Consider the following 26,988-nt stretch of genomic DNA (forward strand, 5'->3'; position numbering starts at 1 on the left):
GGAAGAACTCACAACCCTCACTCTCGCTCGTGACGCTCCCTGGTTCATTATTGGAGACTTTAATGACATCATAAGCAACCAAGAGAAATAAGGTTGCCGGGTTAGAGCAGATGGATCCTTTGTTGATTTCAGAACCTTCATGGCAGAATGCGACTTATATGACCTCCCACACACAGGTGATTTCCTCTCTTCGCAAGGAGTATGGACAGAGGGTATAGTGAGATGTTGGCTTGACAGGGTTGTGGCCAACAGTCACTGGTTTGAGATCTTCCACTTAGGTAGCATGTAGTATTTATCTGATCACAAACCAATCTTGACATGTTTTGATCTAAACAAGGAAAAGGGAAAGGTCTCTTTAGATTCTACCGACGACTTCATGACAACCTTGAAGTTCAAGCACTAGTACAACAGACATGCAAGAGAGCAGGAAAGAAGTCAGTTGAAGCTACGATTGATCTTGTGCACTCAACTCTGGTCCACTGGAACAAAGAACAACAGAGAAACAACAAACTTCTAATTAATCAATGGAAAGAGGAGCTAGAACAAGCGATGACGAGCCCCATTAACAACGAGGTGCTGCTTAATTGAATCAAATCCGACCTTAAAGCCGCTTATCTAGCTGAGGAATCCTTTTGGAAACAAAGGAGCAGAAACCTGTGGCTGAGCTTAGGAGAGAAAAACTCAGGCTACTTTCATACAGTTACAAAAGGACGAAGAGCAAAAAATAACTTATCTGTCATAGAGAATGCAGAATGCACACCGGTATTCACTGAGAAAGAGATCACAGACACTATAGTGGACTATTTCAAGAACCTATTTATCTCAGTTCTTGGAGACAGAAGACAAATTGTAGCTGAAGTCCTTACCAGCAAAATCTCCCCAGAGATCAATCAATAACTCATCACCATTCCATCAGATTCCGAAATACACCTGGCTCTACTTGCTATTCATCCGGACAAAGCCCCTGGCCCGGATGGATTTTCAGCAAGTTTCTTCCAAGCTAACTGAACATTGTGGGTCCAGACATTGTTGTTGAGATCCAAGACTTCTTCTCCTCTGCTGTAATGCCGAGATTTTTAAATCATACACTAGTCAGATTAATTCCTAAGAACACTGAGGTTAAATCAGTTGGAGATTATTGACCAATTGTACTATGCAATGTCTATTACAAAATAATCTCTAAACTACTAGCAAACAGATTCAAGCTCGTGCTTCCATATCTGATATCAGAGAACCAATCTGTTTTTGTTCAAGGAAGGATTATTGCTGACAACATACTCATATCCCATGAGTCCTCCCCTTCCTTAAAACGTCAACAGCCTCAAAAAGATGTTCCATGACGGTGAAGACCGATATGAGCAAAGCTTATGACCGCTTGGAATGGGATTTCATTGAGGAAGTTATGACCCACCTTGGTTTCCATTCGGTTTGGATTGGCTGGATCATGCAATGTGTGAAGACTGTATCTTATTCCTTCTTGATCAACGAGACAACGGAAGGATGGGTCCTACCACAAAGGGGTATTAAACAAGGAGACCCACTCTCTCCTTATATCTTCATCCTATGCAGTGAGGTCCTCTCCGGTTTATGCAGAAAAACACAAGAAGAAAATAAACTTCAAGGCATCAGAGTGGCTACCAACAGCCCAAAAGTGAATCATTTACTGTTCGCTGACGACACACTCTTCTTCTGCAGAACTAATAAATGCAGCATCACCACCCTCCAAAAAATTATGAATCTCTACGAGAAAGCATCTGGCCAGAAGATCAACCACCTGAAGTCCGGCATTACCTTCTCCAACAGAACCTCGCAGGAACTAAAAGAGAAAATAAAAACTGAGATAGGAATTGAGAATGAAGGAGGGACTGAAAAGTATTTAGGCTTGCCCGAGCACTTTGGCCACTAGAAAAAAGATCTATTCACATCTATTGTGGACAAGATCAGACAAAGGGCTAAGAGTTGGACCAACAGATTCCTCTCTACAGCTGGGAAAATGACTCTCCTCAAGAGTGTGCTATCACCCATGCCGAACCACGCAATACAGTGTTTTAAGCTCCTAAACTCTCTCTGTAAGAGAATCCAATCAGTGTCGACTCGGTTTTGGTGGGACTCTAACATAGGGACAAAAAAATGTCTTGGATAGATTGGAAAACAATGACAAAATCAAAGAAAGGAGGATTGGGATTTAGGGATATTCAATGCTTCAATGACGCACTTCTAGCTAAACTTAGCTAGCGCATTTTAGAATCTCTAAACTCCTTATAGGCTCGGATGCTCAAAGGCAAGTATGTCCATGATCAAGACTTCATGCAAACCACAACGCCAGATTCTTACTCACACGGTTGGAGAGGAATACTCATTGGTAGAGACCTTCTAAAAGAACAACTAGGATGGGTCATTGGTAATGGGAAAAAAGTCCTTGCTCGGGATGATGCTTGGATATCACTCCTTTCCCGACAACGTCCAATAAGACCAACCCCAGAGGGAGAAAATACCATGAAGATATCAGAGCTGATTTCTAATGAAACAAAAGAATGGGATGGCCGAAAGATTGAAAGACGTTTTCCTCTACTCCGAGACAATATTTTAAGTATCAAAACCAGTAAATGGGGAGGAGAAAATAAGCAAGTGTGGCTTGGACACAAGTATGGATCATATACCACAAAAACAGGGTACTACTCAGCGTGGAAAGGAAGCACTCTACCCTTAGTCAGAACTCAACTAACACCCACGACTGGCTAAAGGATATATGAAATTTGTCTACTTCTCCGAAGCTCGAACTCTTTATTTGGAAGATCAAACATAGAGCACTACCAGTGGGAGAAAGATTAGAAGTAAGACAAGTTCTAACAGGGTCTAAATGCACACATTGTGATGGTTCTAAATCTATTTACCACATATTCTTCCAATGCCCCTATGCACTAAAAATGTGGGAAATGGTACCTTTCTCTGGCATGTTTAATCCACTGCATCTTAACAACTTCGAATTAGAATGGAAACGTCTCATTTCTGCAGTAGTCCTTCCTCCTATAGGTCATGGAAACTGTCTCCTTGCCCCATGGATTCTCTGGGCCATATGGACTGCAAGAAACCAAAAACTGTTTCAAAACATAATCTTCACCGCACAAGAAACAGTAACCAAAGCTATTCGTGATGCAAAAGGGTGGACGGCAGCTCAATTACCTATCTCACAAGGCGCAAAGAGATCTAATCCCCAACAGAACAGACCAAGCTCTGGTGTGATATGTAAATCCGATGCGGCTTGGAAGAAAGAGGTACAAGCAGCGGGGCTCGCTTGGAGCTTCTACAGTAATCAATTGGAGCGAATCAGCTCCCATAATCAACCTGTAGCGTTTGTGATCTCGTCTCTTTTGGCAGAAGGACTAGCAATACGTTCAGCGATGAAACACGCCATCGACCTTCGGATGAGACATATGGTGTTTGAAACGGACTCTTTGCAATTGGTGGCGGCGATTGCAGATGGATCCAACTTCTCTGACTTCCATGGCGTTCTCTCCGATATCTATCTCTTGTCGATTTCCTTTGACTCTGTATCTTTTAGATTTTGTCATCGTGAATCTCTCTGTTTTGAGGGTTCCATCGTTAAGAAAACTCTCTCAGACTTTGTTGTGACCCAACCCGCTTAACCGGTTTCGTTTAAATTAATGCAATTTCAGTGGTGCACAAAAAAAATATTCCTCATCTTGTTTGATATAATCAAAGATTAGACATATACTGAATTTGTCACATCGACTTTGACATGACTCATGGGGATGCTGATGCAGTGATGCAACAGTTTTGAAGTATACATATGCAAATTTAGAAGTACTTGATGATACACATGCGAGGTTCGAACTTATCGTTTAGTTATTATCTATCGAATAATTAATGGGACTATATTGTTTTTTTTTGTGCAAAGTGCGATAGTAGATGTTAAATAAGGAATTGTCTGATTGAAGTATTAGAAATATATTACGCCTTTGTGAAACCCATAAAATCCATACGAAGACTATGAAAATTAAAGAGAAAGACTTGAAAAATAAGTTTATCTTAAGAAAATTTTAGCATATTTGTTTTAAAGGGGGAAGGGTTATTGGAACATGATTTTTGTGGACTTTCATTATTTTAGTAGTTAAGAGGATTTTAAAAGTTAACTACATTTAACAAATTTTATCAAATATTTTACATAGATTTCCATTACTTGTCTATAGAATTCTATTGATTGTTATTAATTTTTAAAGTAAGAAATTAATGGTGGTAGAAGAAAGGGTAAGAAGATCATTTTAATTAGAAAAATTCTCTTAAATAGTCATTTTTAAATTTTTATCACAAAAAAATTTTCAAAGAAAAAAATAATCAAAAAGTTTCATTAAAGATGCAAAAGACCATTATACACCTTATTTTATAAATAATAAAATAAAAATATTTCTTTTTTTATAATTTTGAAATATATGTTTTTAAATTTGAACTTTTTTATTAAAAAAAATCGATTCAAAATTCTTTTTTTTTAAGATACTTTTGAAAATAGTTTTTAAAATTATTTTTAAAAAATTAATATATTTTTTTCTATTTTTTAGTTGTATATGTATTATGTTAAAGTTGTGATTTGTATTATTTGATTATTCATTTTTTAATGTAAATGTATTTTATTACATAGATTTCAAAACATTTATGAGTATATATGATATTTTCAAAGTTGAATTTTATGGGTAAAAACAAAAAAAATTTACATTCCAATAACAATATATTTTAATTGAATCTTAAAATCAATGAAAACTAAAATTTTACAATAACAAAAGATTTTGAATAAAATTTAAAAGTTCTTATCTCAATAACAATCGATTCTATTCAGAAAATTCGCAAACCAATAACAATGAAATCTCAAAATTTAATTATGGGCAATTCTCTCAAATAATTCTTTTTAAGTTTACCATTAAGAAAACCTATTTTACCATTTTTTCACTAAAAGCTATTTTGTGACAAACACTTAAAAAGGAATATCATAAAGAGTTTCTCTTTAATTATTCTTTTAAAATTGTTGAAGAATAAGTTGTTCTAAAAAATTAGCAAATTCACAAACCAACTGATTAGATGCGTTTAAGAAAGTTAGCATTATTTAGTCACATCTATTATCACCAATGTTGTTCCAACACTTAATCAAATTTTAACCTAACAAAAATATTTTAAAAATTTCTACCGGCCGTTCTACGGTTGTAATTGTTGTTTTCTTTAAATTATAATATCAAAAACATTTTACAAAATATATTATCTCAGATCCGACAGATTTGCATTAATTACCCATTTGCAACGACTTTATATTGGTTACAGTACAGACCCAAATGTTATTCATAAACTACTCTACAAGTTTATGGTTTCTAGAAACTACGAAATTGTTGTTGATGCTAATTATTTATGCAGCAAGATCAATTTTTCGGCTCAAAACTACCACATTTGTTTATTAAAAATACCACAAAGCATTTAAGAAATATTCTTGAACTTTTATTCAGGCTTGTCGCGCGCTTGCATGCAATCTTTTCAAAATTTAAAGGAACCTTTTTTAAACCAAGTTGTCATAGTTTTGGGATATTGCTTCATAGCTTTTATGGAAACATATCCTAAAAATTCATAAAAAAATTCAGTGTTGAAAATATGTAGCAAATTTTGCTATGCAAATCAATGTAGGAGATGGCAAAATATAATTTTTACTACTGATGACTGCTACCAATTTTGTATTGATCGCAAATTTATAAAAAAAAGCTTACATGTAGAACAAATAATTATAGAATTATTGTGTTATTTAGTGGCTAATGATCACAAATTAATATATGATATTCTTATTTAATCATTACAAAATACTGTATAACCTCTTTAAATTAATACTCTATAAATTAATATACACTATAAATCTCTATAAAATAATATAATTTTATAGTCCCAAATTGAGTTTTTGGTTCAATTAGTACATCGATAAATTAATATATTTATAAATTAATAAAAAAATTATAGTTTTGGTGTAGTCCTAACATTATTAATTTATAGAAGTTTCACTGTACTGTAGTACAACTTTTCGTCGGTTCATGTATATATGCAATTACAAATATGTTGCAATTTGTGATAAATTTATATATATATATATGTAGAGAGACTACATGGGAAGAGTTAAAAAAAAGAAGCATGCTTGAACCAACAGAGAGTGGATCCAAATGTTGCTTTCCAGCTTTACCAACGTATCACCCACATTACTGCCACTGCTACATAAACTGAAGGAGAGAGAAATTGAGATACTGTGATGATGATCATCATGATATATCGATGTCGATGATAAATTGATGATGATGGCTCCGGTATGCGTACCCTAAGAGCTGTAGCTAGCTAGGACCATGGATACATTATACATATCTCTGTCTTTGTAACTTGTACGTACGCAGAGCATGGAGTTTACTAAAACGGAGACGTTTGGTGGGTCGTAGTGGGGTTAGTGAATTTGCAAGTGGGACTGAGTCTATGTGTTATAGGATATGCAACATGCAAATGGTCCCCTTCTGTTCTCTTTTTTTATTAAAATAATTTAGTGTCTACTAAGGAGGAAACATCCCTTTTATAGATTCACACCCATAAAATGCAAGTTTTTCTTTTATTTGATTTCATGATCTACAGTATTCTGAAACTGTGGAAAATGTACATATATAGAATGTGTGCTCCGAACACTCCTGGCAAATTCGTCACAATATACATTATCATGCTCTGAGTGTACGTATTGGTTGTTAGTTCATGTAATTTTTTTTTGAAAAAATTATTGCAAAGGCGACGATGGTATATAATAGAAGTCATATGATAAATAAAGTGTGTATAAAGTTTAAGAAATACAAAAAGAACATATATAAAAATGGTTCTTTTGTAATCCACTTCTTTTGATATATGAGAGATTCGTTTGAGTGTACATGTGGCCTTTCAATCGAGCCTATTCTGTCTGTATCTAGGCAACCGCATTCCACATGTACCTTTACAACAGAGAGCTTCTGTAATTCGTTTTTAATATAATCACAAAAAATGAAGCACAACCACATATGGGCTGTGAATATATATGCAAACAAAGTCTCATAGTATGACGTCTTTGAGTCCAAGAACAAATCCATGCGAACTTTATAATAATCAGCCTAGGAAGAGTTGGATATGAGTTTCAAAAACACATTAACTGGTATGAGAGCCGGTTGGCAAAAATCTGCAAAAAAAAACAAAAATATACTCGTCGATTCGAGGAGTGACTTCAGTAGGAAGGGGACGTATGTAGCCGAGATCAGTCAAAGATCCTGAAAGCTTCGATTGTGGGAAGATTAGACTCATTGTTCTTTAACGTGAAACTTTTAAGGCTAAAACTGAGATTCATAATTTATGATATTAACAGATCATTTATGCTCGTGCTTACACCTGTAAGCATCAGTACAACTTGCTTCTTGGTAAACAAGAAAGCATGTCTGATTATTTCCTCGTGAGTTTCCAATCGACAAAAACATAACATGAATTTAAGCTGAGCTTACCATTGCTTTCCAGATTGTTGACTCGATCATTGCTTTATTCCGAGTGGATTTCACTAGAAGATGGGAACTTGCTGATCGCCAGGTTACATTACTAACATAAAGCATTAACAAGATATAGCTGTGCTAAAAAGGTGGAAAGCTTCTCTGCTTTTCTCAAGAAGGTTAGTTTCTGTGTTGCAGCAAAAACTAGCTCAGACGCTCTCAAGGATAATCAAAATTGCAGAGGAATTCAATGTTTCTGTCTACATGACCAACCAAGGTTTGCTTTACTCTAGAAGGGAAGGATTCTTTTATTGGTTGCACTAACCTGATAAGGGGATCATCTTTTGATATGATAATTGAAGTGATATATGATCCAGGGGGTGGAATTAATGTTCATATCAGATCCAAAGAAGCCAGCAGGTGGTCATGTTCTTGCTCACGCAGTCACGATCAGTCTCAGTTTCAGGAAGGGCAAAGGAGAGCAACGAGTCTGCAAAGTCTTTGCCGCTCCTAATCTCCCGGAAGGCGAAGCTATATCCTTTTGAAAAAATAACATTGAAAGTTTACTTGATTATTCATTACTTTCTTGTTCCCTTAACAAAATAATCACATTTTCCAGATTACTCCCGGAGGGAGGCGTTGCAGATGCCAAGGGCTAAAGCCACCCTACAGGAGTAGAGATGGCAATTTTGGACCTGGACCACAGGCCTTTTCCATAAAGGAGTGCTACGGGGCGGGGTTTAGTTAGCCCAAAAAGAGAAAGCCTCGCGGGATGGGTTCTTTCGGTATTAGGCCTTTGGTGCGATGGGCCACCAGTGGACCGCATGATAGTGAAAACCCGCCTAACCTTGGGCTTTTTTTTCGATTTTTCAACTGAAAATAGAAAAAAACGAGAGAGACTGTGAGGATGGCGATCTAGTTTTGATCTTCACCGACAAACTATGGAGCTCCGGTGATGGCGGTTTGGTGTTCGATGATTCTTCCGGTCTCCCATGCGTCTTTGATTCTTCCAGAACTGTGCGAGCTCACTTTTCACCGAAGAAACTGATGGAGCTCCGACGATGGGTTCTTCAGCGATGGTGCTTCCAGACTCTTCTTCCTACATGCATGTCACAGGTATTGAAAGATTCAACATATTTTGTGTTTATAATAAATTTTTGGATCTAACTATTTTTTTAGGTTGTTTCTCTTCGATCCACCACCGGAGCTTCTATTCTTCTTCGATCCACCACCGGAGCTTCTCTTCGTCTTTGATCCACTACTGGAGATTCTCCTTCGCTGCATGCATGTTCATCTTCTTCTCCTCTTCACTGAACGTGTACACAATTCTTCATATTTCAGGCTAGCTAGACTGATGTTTAGTTGCAATTATCTTTGTCCCGGTTAGCTTGATGTTTAGTTACATTGCTTTGCAAACAACAAACTAAAAAGTTCTGCACCATTTAAACATGTACAACTAAAGAACAACAAGAAACTACTTAAAACTACGATTGTAAACAAAGCCATTTAGATTCTAATTCAAATTTGCATCTACAAAGCGTACTGATCATGAAGTTTAGATGGTGCAGGCAATGGAAGATCAGACGTCCAATGGGCTGACCCGCAAAGGCCCATACATATAGCAGGCGGGTTTGGGCAGCCATTTCGGAGACCGGCCCGCGCAGGTCTGGCCCTCCATGATTCGCTTGAAGCCATTCTTGCTGCGGTCCGGGACGGGACTGGACAACTTTTTTGCCATTTCTATAGAGGAGCTCTTTATTATATCATCTTACATATGTTTATTTTTTACTTGTTTATTTCTATTATGTTTTGACCCACATGACTTTACTTGGGAAGTTATTTCACTAATTGTGACTGATTTATTACTGTCATTTTTATGCACTGAAGCATATGTGTATAAGTCTTTATTACTAGCCCGCTTATTGTTACCACCAGGTAGAGCTCCAACGCAATAAGCAAGTTTTAAGAGTGAAAAGATGATTTCTAAAATATGTGGAAACCCAGCTAGAGAGACCAAAAAAGTAAAAAAAAAAAAAAAACAACAAAGAAGCCTTTCCAGTGAAAACAACTCATAGCTTACAAAGAAGCCATCAATTTTATTATTCATCGATGCTCTATGGATCAACCAAATAATCAAGCCATGAAAAATGGTCTAGTTCATTAGAGATGAAATTTGTTTCACTTCCTTTTTGTTTTTTTTTTCTTTTGTAATTTTTGATACAAATATGATAAATGTTTTGGCGTACGACAAATATGTACACAATGTCCTTTTATGTCGCATTTATTGCAAACATTTCAAGATTTCTTTCTAACATCCCGACTTTTTTTTTTATTTTCGATGAAGTTCTCAGTTGTTCTTTTATCATAAGGATAAAATCTTCGTTGTCACCTTTTTCCACAACCATGATAGCGGTTTTTACCGTGTCCACGTCCTCATACCTCCTAATTATTATAACCAAATGATGCAACATTCACTTCAGAGAACAAATCAGATTCATTAGGACTAGCATGATGGTTCAATGTTACAATTTGATTGCTCCACGACAAGGAAAACTTACATCAACTCCAAGTATTGGGTATATCCATTCGCCTTGTATTTGCTGCATGACTACATTTTCACGATCGAACATGAAGAGATTTATCTCTATCATAGCATCATCACTTATCTTCTTTCCACATAACATTTTCCTTGATGTAATTCCGAACATCCCAAAATTATATCCACTAATACTTTTGTAGTCCTGGAACAAAAATTGGATCGACTCGTGTTTGGATTTCGGTATAAGTTCACATATCTCTTGTTATCAAACCTCTCTTTTGAACATTGCCAAAATATCTACATGATCTTCTTTCTTAATATATTTATCGTTTAAACCATCATGTATGTAGTTTCGTAAAAACATCATGTCTTTTTTCTTTTTCTCATACGACATAGTTTTCAATTTATTGATGGTTTCTAAAAGTTCATTTCCTCTTAGGTCCATTTTTACACTGACAGACCATGTCATATAATTATTCCCAGTAATATCAGCGACAGTTATTTCGAGCTTTGTCAAATTCTACATTATAACTGGATTAATAAAATAGTAATATAAAAATATAATAAAATCATAATTTGAGTGCATAGTACACCATATTGACTATTTTATATTTATGAATTCAAAGCCTTCCTATATGATCCGAGGAGACAAAGTTTAACATGTTGATCATTTCATATTCATGGAGACAAAGCCTACTATGTGATCTTTTGATCGTAAAGACATTGTCTATTATAATGAGAAATTAGGAAAGGCAACACAAATCATCTTAGTACAAATAATAAACGTAGAAAGTAAAGCTATCACTCTGAAATAAAATTAAATAAAGTAAAATATATTGAAACATAAATTAAATCTCAGCTCGTACATGATAAGAACGCTCGTCATGATAACGTGTTGTAACTTATATGAAAGATATATTTATGAAATATATATTGTATTTATGTTTGACATGTTATTAATACATATTATTTTATGTGTGGTAGAAGAAATATCAACGACAAAGAGACTTTTTCATAGGGCTGGGAAAAATATCAGTAAGTTTTAATTCGATTTGTTATCTGTTTTGTTTCAAACTGAAAATTCGGATATCCGTAACCTTACAAAGCTAAACAAATATAATATGAAATATTCAAAAGAAACAAATCAAATTAACTTTTTATTTTAGGTAAGTTTTATAATATTTTTATTTATTATATTAGTTATTAGAATTTTAAAAAGAAAATAATTTTATATTTGCACCAAAATATTATTATTTTATATTATCTTTGGATTTAAATTTATTTTTAAATTTTATTTTATTTGTACATATCGAATAAGATATTCGTTTAAAAATATAAAAAAATTCCGGATATCTTGAACACCGAATATTCGGATAACTACAGATCGAATCGGATAACTGATTATTTGGACAAAACAATTCGGATCACAAATATCTCAAAACCCGAATATTCGACTCGTGCCCACCTCTCATTTGTAAAACACTTATTACTCTTTCTATATTATATATCTCATATTTTACAAGAGATGTTACTATATCTAAGAAAAAAAGAAAAGTATACTCAGTTATTTAAACGGCTAAGAGAATAAGACGAGGTTAATAGGATAAATCTTATCCTCTTTAATAAATAAGCATTATTTAATATTTTTGGTAATAAACTATGTTGCATGGAAACTCAGTTGAAGGTACGTTTCACGTTTCGGAAACGTTTCAGAATCGAAATATTTCGGAAACTCGTGGAAACGCATTGGAAACTCGTTTTTAAAAAATCTCAGTTTGAAAACTTAGTGGAAACTTGCGTTTCTATTTTGGAAACTCGTGTTTCTGTTCTGGAAACGCTAAAACTTTTCAATTAGTTATGATTTGTTGTTATGATTTTTATTTTAGTTAAACTATTTAATATTTAAGTACTGAGTTTTTGTTATTTTAAAATTTTTATATGATTTTGATGTTTAATAATGACTTATTTTCTTGTATGATTAAATAGAATGGATATTTGTTTATTTGTATTCTAAGATATAGTAAACATAATAAAAATGAATGCAAATATATATATATATATGTATATATTTATAGACGTTTCTAAAATGTTTTCAAAGCATAAAAAAATCAAAAGTTACGTTTCTACGTTTTGAAATGTTTTGTTTCAACGTATCCGTTTCCGTTTCCATGCAACCTAGGTAATAAATGTACTTAAGACTGTTTTAGTCATTTAGATGATTTTATCGAAAACAAACTAATTTTAGTTCACTAAACCATTTTGAACAAAACTTTGGTCAAAATTTTGTCATTAATTACGTACCGACGAAAAATTGGTTGGTCGTAAATTAAAAACAGTTTGACCATTAAATTTTGATAAATATTTCACTAAATAAAAATTGGTTTTTAGTGAAAAAATATATTACAGATTATTTTAGACATTTATTCATAAGAATATACAAAAAATACCAATATTTTAAAAAATATTTATGGTATGCCTATAAAGAGCGCAATGTTATTGCAACCCCAATTCAATTTATAAAAGAAAAGTGAAAAGAACAGAAGCATTTCCAAAGCAAGCAATAGTGCAAAAAAATCATCTATGGACGGTCCGGAGAATAGCCGCCTTAAAATCGTCAGTCTCGACACCGAACTGTCCATAGAGACTATTCCTAATGAACTCATCATCGAGATACTCTCAAGAGTACCTGCGAAATCCATCGCAACTTGCCGCCGCGTCTTGAAGGAATGGAAATCCTTACTTCTTACTCCAGCTTTCACAGATTCTTTTCTAACCATTTCATCAGCGCAGCCACGTATTTTGCTCACCTTTAAATGTAGCGGTAAGTGGCATTTCTGTACAGCTCCTCAGCCTCAACATCTTGATGAAGAGTTAAGTGTTGTAGAAGCAGATTATCATATGAGATTAAATGGAGGTTCGGGACCCGAAAGCTGTCTATCTGTCCAGGGATTTACGTGTCTTATCGATCGACCGAAAATAATGGGAAAGTACGAAAGGGTTCCTGTGATATGTAACCCTTCCACGGGCCAACACCTAACTTTACCCAAAGTTAAAGCGAAGAATTCTGATTTGAGAACCTTTTTTGGGTATGATCCCATCAAAAAACAGTTCAAGGTTCTGTGCATGACCGTGACAAACTACAGAAAACAAGTTAACTCCAAGGAGCATCAAGTTCTGACGAAAGAGAAGGGAAGACTATCCTGGAGAAAGATCATATGTTTGTTTCCGCATTATCCTGAACGTGAGAGAGATGGGATATGCATCAACGGGATTTTGTATTACATAGCTCGGTCGGACAATACTTGTTTGATAGCATCCTTTGATGTTGGGTCTGAAGAATTTAGACTAATAAATATGCCGGAGGGCTCTAACTTAACTTACATTTCGGCTTTGGTGAATTTCAAGGGAAAGCTATGTGCTGTGGTGGTGAATAGTGGTAGTCATGGTGAGTTATGGGTTCTAGACGATACCCAGAAAGAGAAATGGTCCAAGCATAGCTTTGATTCCCCAAATACAGATTTTGAGGAAGTAAAGTCAACATGGGCTACTGATACAGGTGAAATTGCTTGGGTCCTAAGTCGTTGGAAAAATCCATTCCATGTTTTCTTTTACAACCTGGATAGCAAGAGTGTCAGAAGAGTTGAAATTAAAGGAATTGATGATAAGGTATTGCTGGGTAAAGATCGTGTTATACAACATTTAAGTGTTACAAGCTATGTTGAAAATGTTATGATTCTGTAATAACTTTGGGTCTAATCCCCGGTTTGGTTCTAAATGTTTCCTTTATTTGATCATTTCTGATTTGTATAATAGTTCTGTGAATGTTTCTCCGTCTTGGTTGTTGCTTATGGATATTGTCTTGAATTTATCTGAATTTCTTTTTCTAATTTGACTCTCTTTCAATCTTACTCGACTCATGTTTTGTTTTTATAAAAAAAATTATACACACTTATGTATCACTTACGGATTGCGTCGAGTTAGAGAAGAAAAAAAAACTACATAGCAAAAGATGATAATTTTTTTTCATAGGAAATTTCACAATAGTAATTTTACTGCTATTTCTTTGGTTTAATTTGCTTGCTAAAGCTTGTTATGGCGAGCGTGAATGCTTTAAACAAGCCAACAATGATCATAGCAGAGAGAAGAAGCAAGAATATAGTAAGCTTATCAAGTTTCTTCATGTTAAAACATAAGTAAACTTAAGCCAAGAAAGATTGTAGACACTGGAAACAAAATAAAGGAGGTCTTTTAGCTATTAGGGTCTTAATTAACTAACACTTGTTTGATTGTGTTTACCGATTCCAAGACAATAAAAAAGGAGATAAAACCTTGAAATTATATGTTCAAACCCTGTTGTATGCAACCGACTTGCTGAAGAGCTTGCGGATGTAGAGAACCTGAAGACCACTTGCTGCTGCTAGGAAAATGTACTCTCCTACTGTGTAGAATATCACTCGCTTTCTCGTGCTCTCATTTGCTGCACCAAAAAAAACAAAATCCATCACGAAAAGTAATGTCAGATCGTAAAGGTTGAATCTTTTAGGGCCAAACAAAGGGATCTAAAGGTTGTATCTTTTGGGGACAAAAACATAGTCTCTAAAGTTATGCTGCATCTGAGAAAGTTCTTCATATCACGGGAAGAAAAATATACAAAAAAACAAAATGTAAAAGATGAATGGAGAGGAAAACTCACTATGACGGTGACGGGTATCACGTGCTTTCAAATACTTTTGCTCCGAAACAACCGACTCCAAAGCCTCTCTCAGCTCAGCTATCTTAACATTCACCGGGTCCAAATGCTCTGAGAAGCATTCAAGCAAACAGGAGAAAAACACAGCATCAACAACAAGAAAACACAAAACAGTCCCAACTCAATGCTCAATATAAGGAGGATGAACTGAAACAAACCGTCTTTAGCTAAGTCATGCTCGTTGGGGATATGACCAACGTGAATGTAGAAGGAGACAGTTTCAGGAGTAGAGTAAGGGTTGTGGAAACAAAACTTGTACATTCCACTTCTTGGTGCCTTGAACTCAAACTTATCTCCTGATGTTCCCTTCAACGTATGTACTATGTTCCCAGCAGGTGACGTCACCTATATCAACAATCCAAACCATTAAACACACTTTATCCAAGTCAATCAATTATCGAAAAATTCTACAAATTTCGATATAAAGCCTACAAATTTCAATACAAATTATACAATTTTGATTCCAGTCGAACTTTATCTCGAAATTCAGATCCGAAATCAGACAGAATAAACCAAAATCGATCGAAATTCAGACACAATCAGTCTGAAAATTTCATGGTAATAACTAATAACATATCAACCAAACATTCACAACATCGAAAGGAAATACATCTAAACCGGGATGATCTGATCTAAACCGGGAGAATCGAAAAGATGTCTCACCGTGAAATCCAAACCGGGATGATCAGATCCCCAGAAGATATCATGGTCGACGACGACGAAGTTTCCGGAGACGTTATCTCCTTCGTAGAGGACATACTCTTGTACGCATTCATCGTCGCTAACAGTAACCGAGAGCGATGAGATTCGCTCGATCGAGCTAAACAGTATCAGACAGACCAATACAAAGACATGGATCTTCGAGCTCCGCGCTTGTCTTCTCTCCATCTAGATCTTTTACTCTCTCCTTTGGATCAAAATTTTCCGTTTGTTTCTCGATAAAAAATGCGTAGGGCGTGGCGTGGAAGAAGACGAGACGATTTAATTGCGTTTAGTTGAGTAAACCAGAAACCAAACCGGGTTAATGATGAAACGGTGACGTTTGGGAGCGGTCAACTGATTTGCCTCTGGTCTTTAAACATTAGACTTTATGATGGGCTTACCTTGATATTTGAAGGGACAATTCTCCTACATAAACTATTTTCAAGTTTCACAAAAATAGATCACAAGAAGAAAAATGAATATAGATATATAAAAAAATAAAGAAAAACAAATTTTTTTTAGAATTTTTAATTATATATTTTTAAATTTGAACTTTTTTATAAAAAAATTTTCCTTTTTTTTATTTTTTTTTCGAATTTTTTTTTTATTTTTTTTCAAATTTTTCTTTTGTAATTCAAAAATATTTTCTGAAACTATTTTTAAAATTTTTTATTTTATAAATTTTTAACTTCAATCTCAAATCTAAACCCTAAGGTTTGGATTATTAGTTAACCCTATGGTTATAAATGTATATTTACCTCTTTAATAAAATAGTTTGAATATTTTGATTCTTAGAGTTTATATTTGTGACATAAACTTTTTTAGTGTTATCCTAAAGTATTCCCCTATTTGAATCTTTACCCGAACAACCAGAACCAAAAACTACACCAAAATAGCAAGAACTATTTTTGTTGGAATCAAAATTTACCAAGAACAATAACTGAAAAAGATCCTCGAAATGTAAAATGCAAATGGAGAAATTACATGTTTACTACTAGATTTATATGCTAACAATTATTAATTGGAGGGGAAATTGTTAGCATATAAATCTAGTTTAAGAAAATTAAAATACAAAACAGAAGTAAGGGATAAAAGAGAAATGAAGCAGTAAAATTAAACTATGGCAAAACAAAGAAATGAGAGCCAAAATCGAAACCTACTCTTGGGTGAGAACACAACTCAGTCAAACGAGCAATTTCATTAATGCATTGGCTGAAATGATTGTATTAACAAGAATAATGCCATCAATCATATACTCAAATGCCAAATGGACCAAATGAGAAATATTAAACAAATACAACTTATGATATACACTACACACTACTCTATTTTTACGCTTGTAGCACTATTGATCTGAAAAACAAAACTCATTTGCTATCATATTTCACTATAAATTCTGCACAAAATCATTACACTCGCATCTCAATCTCTTGAGTTCTACTTATTACTTAACAGCCATTCAGTCTGTTGATTGCAAAGAATAACTAATCAGGCCCTCTTATTGATTGATATTTTACAACTATTTGATTGTCGAAGTACTGTTTCAACAATCAGGAAAGCAAAAATTATGTTGTTCTTTTCTCAAAATTGAAATCATAAAATAAATAACTAAAGGGCATTGCAAATCAAGGGCCTTAATACTAGAATTTTAATAAGTGAATCAATAACTCAATCCATTATGGAGTGAATGACGAAGTAAAGCACAAAGAGCCAAGTTTTAGTCGACTCCATGTTGAACAAATGAGCAATCTAATATGTTGACTGCAAATGCCCAAGTCAGAAAGAACAAAGACAATCAATGATACATCATATGTACTGGGGGTACAAACCAAGAGGAGGAAAAAGACGAAAGAACAATTTTATTCTTTTTTTTTTGTTAAAAAAAGAACAATGTTATTCTTACAATCGTACACTATACACTACTTTTAAACTTATTATTCTCTACACTTACCTTTGCAAAACGCTTCCAAACTTCAGTTATAAGCTAATTTACAACGATATTTCACTTTAAATATGCAAAAAATCATTAAATTTCTTTCTAATCTCAATATTTCTGTTTATTTCTTAAGAGATACAATGTTATCTTTGCAAAAATAAATCCAATCCTCCCATTATATACTACTAGTGGTATTCCGGCGCTACGCGTCGGGTTCATATGTTTAATTCTTACCTGAATTTACAATTCATTTTATGGTCTTAGTAAAGAATATATGTTCAAAATATAAAAATGAAAAATTTATTCTTTCTAACTCTGATTCTGCTCTACATATTGGATTCAAAAAAAAAAAAAAAGCAAGCTCAAATGTATCCAAATTCAATTTGAAAACCCTAAATAGAATTAAGGTTTTCTTCGTAAACCATTGATAAAACGATTAAAACTTATTGATTCACAGCTCGCTTGGACGATCATTTATATAATTCTGATCAATACTTTACAATGTTTATAATATGTTTTGTAGATTTATTTGCGTTCGACTATGTGACTGATCCTCTTTCTATCTGTAATACTATGCGAGAATCTAAATTTTACTATGTTACTCTTGTTCTACATATCACAAACGAATCAAAAGAAGTATCACAAATAATAGTAACTATATTTCAAATTTTGAAGTTACAACTCAAAAACGTCACTAAGATGAATTACCACACTTTATTCCAAATATTTGATCAAGTCTTATAATCAGCTAACATCTTTTATGATAGTATTATCAACATCCATCACTTCACTGAAGTTATGCTATAAACAAATAAAACAAATTATATATCAAATTCTGTTTATATTATTACCAACTATTTTGTTCAATAACAATTTGCATTATATATAACCTAAAACCAATTCTTAGGTATCTCTTAATTCCTTGTCTTCTTACTCCTAAGTAATCAATAGTATTATGTTTTGAAACACTATCTGAAGTGCTTATTATTGGTAGACATGTCTCTTCCCGTGATATAATAATCAGCCAATGGTTTTTGTATCACAGATTAACATCAAAACTGATTCGTGTTGTTTTTTCACTGAGTGTAAATAATACAACAACAACACTTTAAAAATGGATGATGCGCAGTGAAGCTCAGTCGTGAGAAGAACTCTTAAATGGGAAAATACATTCTTTAAATACGACAGCCAGAGATGATATGGTAAATTGTTTTTGCTTACGTTATATGAATCGTCGTATGAGGAAACCTCTTTGGTTGTTGCATCATCTCCCATTCCATATTCCTTCAGTGCAGCTTCTAATTAGTCTATTGGAATGTACACAAACGTTCTGATCAAAAGCAAAGGTTTCAGACTCTTGCTTATATAAATATATATCGGTAAAGAAGAAAAGAGCTGAGAAGCAATGTGTTGTTCACCTGCTGCTGTCTTTGTCAAAATGTTGGAAGGCTGTTATGAGATATTCTGAGAAATGATGATTGTACAGATCTGATAAAACTGTATACATGATTTGAGAGAATTAATATTGGGAGTCTCTCTCCTCCCTTACAACTTTGATCAAATCTATTTATAACCCTCACAACATTCCTCAGTCAATATATATAAGACTCGCCACTTGAGCAAACAGCCCATGTGCTCCGTTAACTACCTGTGCAGCCTCTCCAGCTCACACCTGATTATTCCTTATTCCTTCTTCCCCTTCCATCTCCTAGAACCATCTCAGACTCTTACAGAAGCTAACTCCACATCAGACTCGTTGACAGGATCCTTCCCCTGCTGACCAACTTCATGATGATTCTCATTACTTTCAAGCATTGTTGCAGCAATGAGCTCGATTTAGGCAGTTTGTCCCGTTCCCATCAACATCAGCCTAAATCAGAATTCACAGGACACATGAGTTTTAATGGTAAAATAAGGAAATGAAAAAATAGTTTTCATGAGCTGCTTCACTTTTGCCGATGTTAGTCTAGATCCCAATATGACTAATCCTTAGTAAATTAATATTCATGGGGAAATCATGGAAATGATAAAACCCTATTCAAACTGCAAAAAAAATTCAGACAATCTGATGCAAAAGGAGACGTTTTTAAAAACCTTGTTTTGAAGGGGTTGAAGGTGTATTAGTGGATTGTAAGCAACATCGAATTTTTAAAATACTAAAAACAGGTTTTTGGACAGGAATGAAATCAGAAGTGCTCGAACTCAGCTTGGTGAAGTGGCAGTTCCTAGTAGCAACATAAAAAAAAAAAAAAAAACTAAGTCTGTTTGGCTATTAGAAAAAGTGTGGCTATTAGAAAGTAGAAATAAGATCCCGTATAATAAGAAATTAAAAAAAAATAGATAGCTTTCTAGTACCTTCTTGTCCAGTAACACCATGTTTACCCCAATTAGCTCGCCTACCTTCTGCAGATTGCTAGCCTCCTTACAACGCCCCACCTCCAGATCGGAAAAGTAGATTTGGAAAATCATCATCACAGTGAGTTTCAGTTTGGCTAGGTATCGTGTGGTATAGAGAATCTAAAAGCATGAATCTCATCTGAAGGAAGAGGACGATATATATATATACAGAAAATACGCTTAGCAGAGAAACCAAAGGATCTCCATTCAATAGGACCTAGTGGGGATAATTTATTGGGAAGCATAATTGAGGTCAGTTACTCCCGGCAGGAAGTGGAGAGGACGATGTTAATGCAAATCTCATGCTCTCCGCGAATCCACCGTAACTTCAAGCTCAATTAAGTTTTCTGATATGGGCCTATGTGTAAGTTAAAGTTTGGGCCAAACATTAATCGTAATTCAAACTCATCGACATATCGTCTAAAACATAAAAAAAAACACGATGACAGATGCAACTTGACAAAGGGTGAGCTGAGTTTTCCAGATTTGTCTGAAGCTATGAAGAAAACCCTATCTCCACTTCGACGACGACGCTTGACCATATGGCTTTACATAGAAAATCTAATCGCAAAAGAAAATCGATGATTTTTTTATTTTGACTCACGAAGCCCATTAGATATACACGACCTTCATTATAACATAGACCAATTGGGTATCATCTTTAAGTAAAGTAACGAAGCTCATTAGTATAATTTTTTTTCCAGTGGGACCCACATATTGTTGACATGGTTGATTGCTGCAATTTTAGTGGCTGATTTTCTGATCTGATGTGTCATAGTTCAGAAGGCTTCTTATTCACCTTTTAATAGTGTTAGATGAATAAATATTTAACTTTTGAAATTTCTACAGCATTTAGAAAAGGGAAATAATGTTGTTTAATTTTGTCTCAAAACTAAGATTAATTATAAAGTAGTTAATAAAAGAGGCCATTGCATAACAGGCCCTAACATTATTTTTTAAATTATTTCCACGAAAAAAGAACAGAAAATCTAAAAAGTTGTCACTCTTTCATAATAATCTCTTTTGCATGGTTAAATTGTTAATTTCATACTTTTTTAGGTTTCTATTGTTGGTAAACTAAAATGTTTTTAAAATTTTTATAGCAAACAGGTAAAGAAATAAATTTAAACCTTTTAGCTGTGAAATGTTTTTAAAGAATTTTTCATTGTAACAAATAACTACTAAATAAATGGAAAATGATAAAAACAAAATTACACTTTTGGTCAAAAAAATCATTCTTATCAATTTTAAAGTTTGTTTCATAAAAGGTTTTAATTCATACATTTTATTGATCATTTTGATATGTTTACAAACGTTAGGATTAAAATGGGAATACAAATAAAAAAATTGATATTTTTAAATGAAAACGGCTGTTTTTATTTACATTTCCAGTAATAGCTAAATTGTGACTGTTATTGTCAATTATATGATGTTAGTTTGTTAAACTATTTATCCTGAAATTTGTCTAAAATTGTCACTGACTACATAAAAACTATGGTTGTGAATGGTAACAACGGATTAGGCGGTGCGTACTATATGGATAATATGATGTGATATACTTTAAATGGGGTTTTACGGAAAAACTTATATAGCGAGTAAATGAGTTGTTAATAAAGTTTGCATGGTAATAAAGTAATATGCGGTGCAGAAGAAATATTGAATTATAGAAATAATAGATAACATTAAATATAATATTATTTTTAAAATAAAATAGTTTATTATAACAAAAATTAAAATTTTAAATTATTAATAAAATTATAAGATTTATATATTATTTATAAGTAAAAAAAATCGTTTTTAAATTTAAATTTATAATTTTAGAATATATAAATGTATAGAATTAAAATATCGTGTGCAATATAGTAAAACATATTATTAAAATTTTAATTTATAATTAGCATATAGAAATGAATAGAATTAAAACATCTGGCACAATTAATAAATTTTTAAAACATAGTTATATTCTCTGATAAAATTAACACATAAATAGTTTCAAAAATTTATAAAATTAAAATGATATATCCCTTATATACTAAAGCACGAGTCACTCAACCAATCAAAGTTTGCCATATGGAAATTACATTTTTCAAAAAAAAAATTAAAAAAAAATTAGACAACAATTGATTTCATCTCTATTCTCAACGTAAACAAAGAACAGTTTTTTAATTGTTTGCCACGATCTCCACCATCCTACATTAAAATCAGTTATGCAGCGAATTTGCTTATAAAATGGTTTCGAACTGTTAATTTCTCCCATGAAGTAACTAATGCTTTCATCTCTCTCAGAATTTAATTTTGATATCGGCAAGATCCTATCTTCTTTGTTTTTCTTCTCTGGATGAATCTTCAGTCTAACGGTGGTGTATAGTTTCGTAAATGAATAAGTGATAAAATATTTTAAGTCGTAGCAATTAACTATGTTCTGTTGTGCAGTTTGAATTCCTTTTGTTTTAATTCTTTCTTCTTTTTTTTTGCAGAGGAATCATCAGTGTTCCCACATATTACACGAAGTTGACAGCAACTTACATGAAGACTCTCCCCGTTCATGTTTTGATTAATAGGTCAGATGCAAAACCTTTCAACTTTTTTGTTTGAACATTACCTTTCCACTATTGAAAGAAGAAATAAAACATTACCTTTATCTCTCAAGCATTTTTCTATATTTCATTTTCTTTAAAGCAATCAACATGTCAGTAGGAGAAAGATATCAAACTATTGTTTCTGGTTTTGAGTAGAAGCTAATCAAAGAGTGGCTGAAGAGCCTGATAAAAAATTTGTCCAAAAATAACCCACTAATAAATTCAATAATAATTGCAAAGAAATTCTTATTAAAAACTGAGTATGAGTATCTATTTACATTTCATTTCATCTGAAAATAAAAATAAACAAATGCATATGATTGTAACTGGTTCTTTCACGCTGTGATCTTTTTAATAACAAATATAATCATATATAAACTTAAGAAAAATACAAATTTATGTCTTCTTTAAATAATTTTTTTGAAAAAGAAAAAAAACTGATTAATTAACTAATATTATTATTTAAAGAAAAAAATACAAATTTATGTCTTCTTTAAATAATATTGTTTGTCATTGTTTATGGATTTATATTTTAGTTACTTAATAAGTATGTTGGCTTTGTTTTTCGTGGTCTATTACAAGTTGTGCATTAACATAATTTATTTATTCAAAATTTGTTATTTTCCCAGTTTCATTTGTAACCATTCATTCTATCAATGTTTTGTTCATAACTAATAATACTATAGTCAATATTTGATTCAGATACAAACATCTGTGTTCAGTTAAAATTTAGATTGGAAAATGTTAAGGATTATAACTATGCCCATGCATAGCATGGGCCAAAATACTAGTATCATGTATATATCTGCTGTTTTTATTTACATTTTCAATAATAGATAAATTGTGATTTTTTTGTCACCTACATGATGTTAGTTGGCTAAACAATTTATACTGAAATTAATCTAAATTAATTATTACTACATAAAAACTAAGGCTCAGCATGGAAACATCGGATTAGACGGTGCGTACTTAGCGGGTAATAGGATGCAATATATTTCAAGTGCAGTTTTACGAAAAGTGCATATAGCGGATAAATTAGTTTTTAATAAAACTTGAATGGCACCAAAGAAATATGAGGTTGGAAAAAATATTTGGATGATAAGAAATTAAATAATTTAAATATAATATATAAATATTTTTTAACCAATTTTTTTATTATATTATTTATGAATCACAAAAATCAAGTTAAATTTTAAATTTATAATTTTAGCTTAATGAATATATATAATTCAAAAAATAATCATGTGCGATATAGTTAAACATATTTTTAAAATTTTAATTTATAATTTCATCATATAAAATTTATAGAATTAAAAATCATGCACAATAATAATTTTGTTTTAAACATAGTTATATTATCTTATAAAATTAACACATTTATACAATTTAAAATAAATAAATAAATATATATATATATCATGTATATATCTACACAAAATCGAAAATACCATCTAAACGCACCATTATTAAGTTAAGTGCATTTAAAAATAAAGAAAAAAGTTTGAAGCGTGGTTTTAATGATTTGACTGTCTCACATATTTCATTTCTTTTATTGAATGGACATATTTATATTTAACTTTTCATTCTGAGTGTGAAATACTTTAAAAATTCACGGCCTAAGTATGGTTTGGTCAACCATTGTAGACTACAGTCCAAAATAATATGTAGAAAAACTCAACTAGTGAAAATAATTTTTTTTGGTCAAACACATACAATTGAAAGATTTTTTTAATTTTTATAAAAATAAATAAATTACCAATATTTTATTTATGGTAGAGTATAGAAATTAAGATATTGATGCGATCCAAAATTTAATTGAAAGAAGAATGATAAATGAAAGAAGAAATTAAGATATTGATGTGGTAATATATATTTTCAGCATAGTATTTAACACTAACAAAAACGAAAACAAAGAAAACATTTCGAAAACAACATACAATAAGTATCAATGAATATTTAGAAGAGTACCGTAAAATCATCCAAACCAACACACAATCATCCATAAAGAGGACGCCTTTCGATCTTACCACCGAAATACTCTTAATATTATATGTGATATTAATTGCAAACTCTCGTTGTGTTTTGAAACATGGGAGTCCTTACTTCACACTCCAGATTAAGGATTCACATTGTTTCAAAACGCAACGAAAAATAGCAATGGATTTTGCAGGTAATCTTTAGAGTATCTCAATGATGTGATCGATAGGAATAATCTTTGTGGAAGATTGCATGTTAGATCAAACGATTTCATGGTAATCCTCTGAATTGTCCACATACGATTTTTGAACTGCTTCTTTGGGAATTTTCTTGTTTTCATTTTGGTTTGTGCTGAATACTGTAAAGACAAAATATTTATCATAATATATTTGATTCATTTTTCATCAGTTAAATTTTGGGTCATAATAACATCATGGTTTTCAAATTCTACCATAAATGTTATTTATGTATATTACTGTTTACTACTGTATGTATCTACAAATAATATACAAAATATTTATGTATAAGTACGAAGAAACTACTCAGCAATCATGACGGCCGACAGATGGGAACCACACGAAGACTTCCGCAATAAAATAACAAAATTCTCCATCAACCAACCAATCAAAGTGTTAGTATCATTCAGGAGATGGCACTACCAAGGCAAGTGTCGTCACCACTCTACCAATGAAGAGGGGCACAAGTGATTTCACTGTCTCATATTCTCTACAAAACTCTCTAAAGCTTTCATATTTCAAGTTTTTAGTTTTTTTTTAAATTTTACTTATGTAATCTCATATTAGACTTTGAATTCAAATCCAAAATAATTAAATCAAGTCTATATACTGTTTAAAATTTTCAAGTTTATAATACAACAAAATTGCTATCTTAATACAAGAATATAAAGTAAATGGTATCCGAGCCAAGGATTACTCAAGTTCGTAAGAAACTTTTATGAATATTTTCAATTCCAATGCAACTTGTTTAAAACTTTTCAAAACAAAGTTCTGTGAATCTAATCTACTTTAAACCCATATAGAGAGATTTTTTCCTACTATAAAAACATTCTCCTTGTAGGTGTTCCAGGCAGCAAGTCCTAAAAAATGCAGTAAGCCCGTTTGAAGCCGCAATTGTGTCGACATAGAACAGGTTAGTATTCCTTTGGTATGAGTTCTAGTTTAGATTAAGTCATGGCGTCTTCGTTTAGGAAACTTTTAAATCAAAACATGCATCAACTTCTGCATCATATGCAACAATTAATTCAAGAGAAATTATGTCAAAAGTAACATCTTTTAATCAAGAAATATCAAAAGATCAGTTACCCCATATCAACCCAGAACATATATATCAAATAGGAACTTTTGATTTTAAAACTCCTTATTAAATAAAAGAACATGAGAAAACTTATCTTTTCAAAACGAATTTGAAGAAATTAAACTATTATCATCAATAGCTTTAGATAAATATAGACACAAAGGATTTAATTAAGTCCATTTTGGTCTAACACAAATTTATATAAAAAAAATAATAAGAACTGGAATATATTCACCAATACTTATGTTACTAAGAGATAAAACTCTACTAAAATTTGAAGACTCGCTTGTCGGAGCAGTTCAATCCAATTTATGCAATGGACAGTATATTTTAATTGTGCTCCTAATTTCCAAGTAAGTTTAGAGCATGGACAATGGTAGATATCATCTAAGTTTCTTAAAAACAAAAAAAATATTAGTTTTTAACATATTAATTAGATTATTATTGTTATGGAAATGTGTATTTAATAGCCTTGTGCCACAGTTTTGATGGGTATGTTAATTTTTTTGTAGAGTATCTTTGCAAGAAACCATTTTCCACATTGAGAGATCTCTAGGAGAGAGAGAGCTCTATCTCTCTCGATCTCGATCTCTCTCTCTCTCTATCTCTCTCTCTCTCTCTCTCTCTCTCTCTCTCTCTCTCTCTCTCTCTCTCTCTCTCTCTCTCTCTCTCTCTCTCTCTCTCTCTCTCTCTCTCTCTCTCTCTCTCTCTCTCTCTCTCCCTCACTTTTAGTTTTTTTTTTCTTACAGTTTGATTTATTTTGAAGAAACTCTTAAAAACCTCCCGTTAAGGGTGCCTTTACATGACCCAACAATACTCAATAATTTAAATTTCAAAATGAAAGATATGAATATTTATTACTCTACCGAGTCTAATTTAAACAATCAACTTCAGAATTTAATCCAAGATGTTTATTACAAGATAATAAAGGAGAAACAACAATTTTAGCCGTCATAGTAAATATACTCCAACAGACACACACACACACACCTAAACAATTAAAATGTGATGAAATAACTATTCCAGATCAATGAAAAATTGAAATTACTCAACGCCTAAAAGTTTTGAACAACAAAAATATTTCAAAAATAATTGACCAAAGAGACTGAAATATATTATTACAATTCGGATCTTATAGAGATCCACTTCCACCTAGACTTAGTTCATATAATTCAAGAGCCTTTTCTGAATATTGTACTGGTCAATCTAATGCAGATTTGGAAACAGAAAGTGTAAACCAAAATATTAGACAAGACAATTCAATTAGATTTAAG

At 32.5% G+C, this 26,988-nt stretch overlaps 2 protein-coding genes and 1 long non-coding RNA gene across 3 annotated transcripts; 1 reads left to right on the forward strand and 2 right to left on the reverse strand.

Annotated features, from left to right (window-relative positions):
- Positions 1-12,113: 12,113 nt before the first annotated feature.
- On the forward strand, positions 12,114-14,447 carry LOC125608764 (putative F-box protein At1g46984). Its single transcript, XM_048779235.1, has one exon. It carries the CDS (start codon positions 12,640-12,642, stop codon positions 13,798-13,800), a length of 1,161 nt encoding a protein of 386 aa, XP_048635192.1. The 5' UTR covers positions 12,114-12,639; the 3' UTR covers positions 13,801-14,447.
- Positions 14,214-15,801, reverse strand: LOC125608765 (transmembrane emp24 domain-containing protein p24beta3-like). The gene is made up of 4 exons (XM_048779236.1): positions 15,473-15,801; positions 14,968-15,154; positions 14,753-14,860; positions 14,214-14,536 (listed from the first exon to the last, which is right to left on the reverse strand). The coding sequence occupies exons 1-4, from the start codon at positions 15,695-15,697 to the stop codon at positions 14,403-14,405; spliced, it is 654 nt and encodes a 217-aa protein (XP_048635193.1). The 5' UTR covers positions 15,698-15,801; the 3' UTR covers positions 14,214-14,402.
- Positions 15,802-18,493: 2,692 nt separating this feature from the next.
- On the reverse strand, positions 18,494-20,444 carry LOC125608766. The gene is made up of 3 exons (XR_007339417.1): positions 19,803-20,444; positions 18,866-19,317; positions 18,494-18,777 (listed from the first exon to the last, which is right to left on the reverse strand). It is a non-coding gene; the product is annotated as an uncharacterized LOC125608766 (long non-coding RNA).
- Positions 20,445-26,988: the final 6,544 nt, after the last annotated feature.

The sequence above is a fragment of the Brassica napus genome, chromosome A5 (genome assembly GCF_020379485.1).
Source record: "Brassica napus cultivar Da-Ae chromosome A5, Da-Ae, whole genome shotgun sequence".
In the NCBI taxonomy this organism is placed as follows: Eukaryota; Viridiplantae; Streptophyta; class Magnoliopsida; order Brassicales; family Brassicaceae; genus Brassica; species Brassica napus.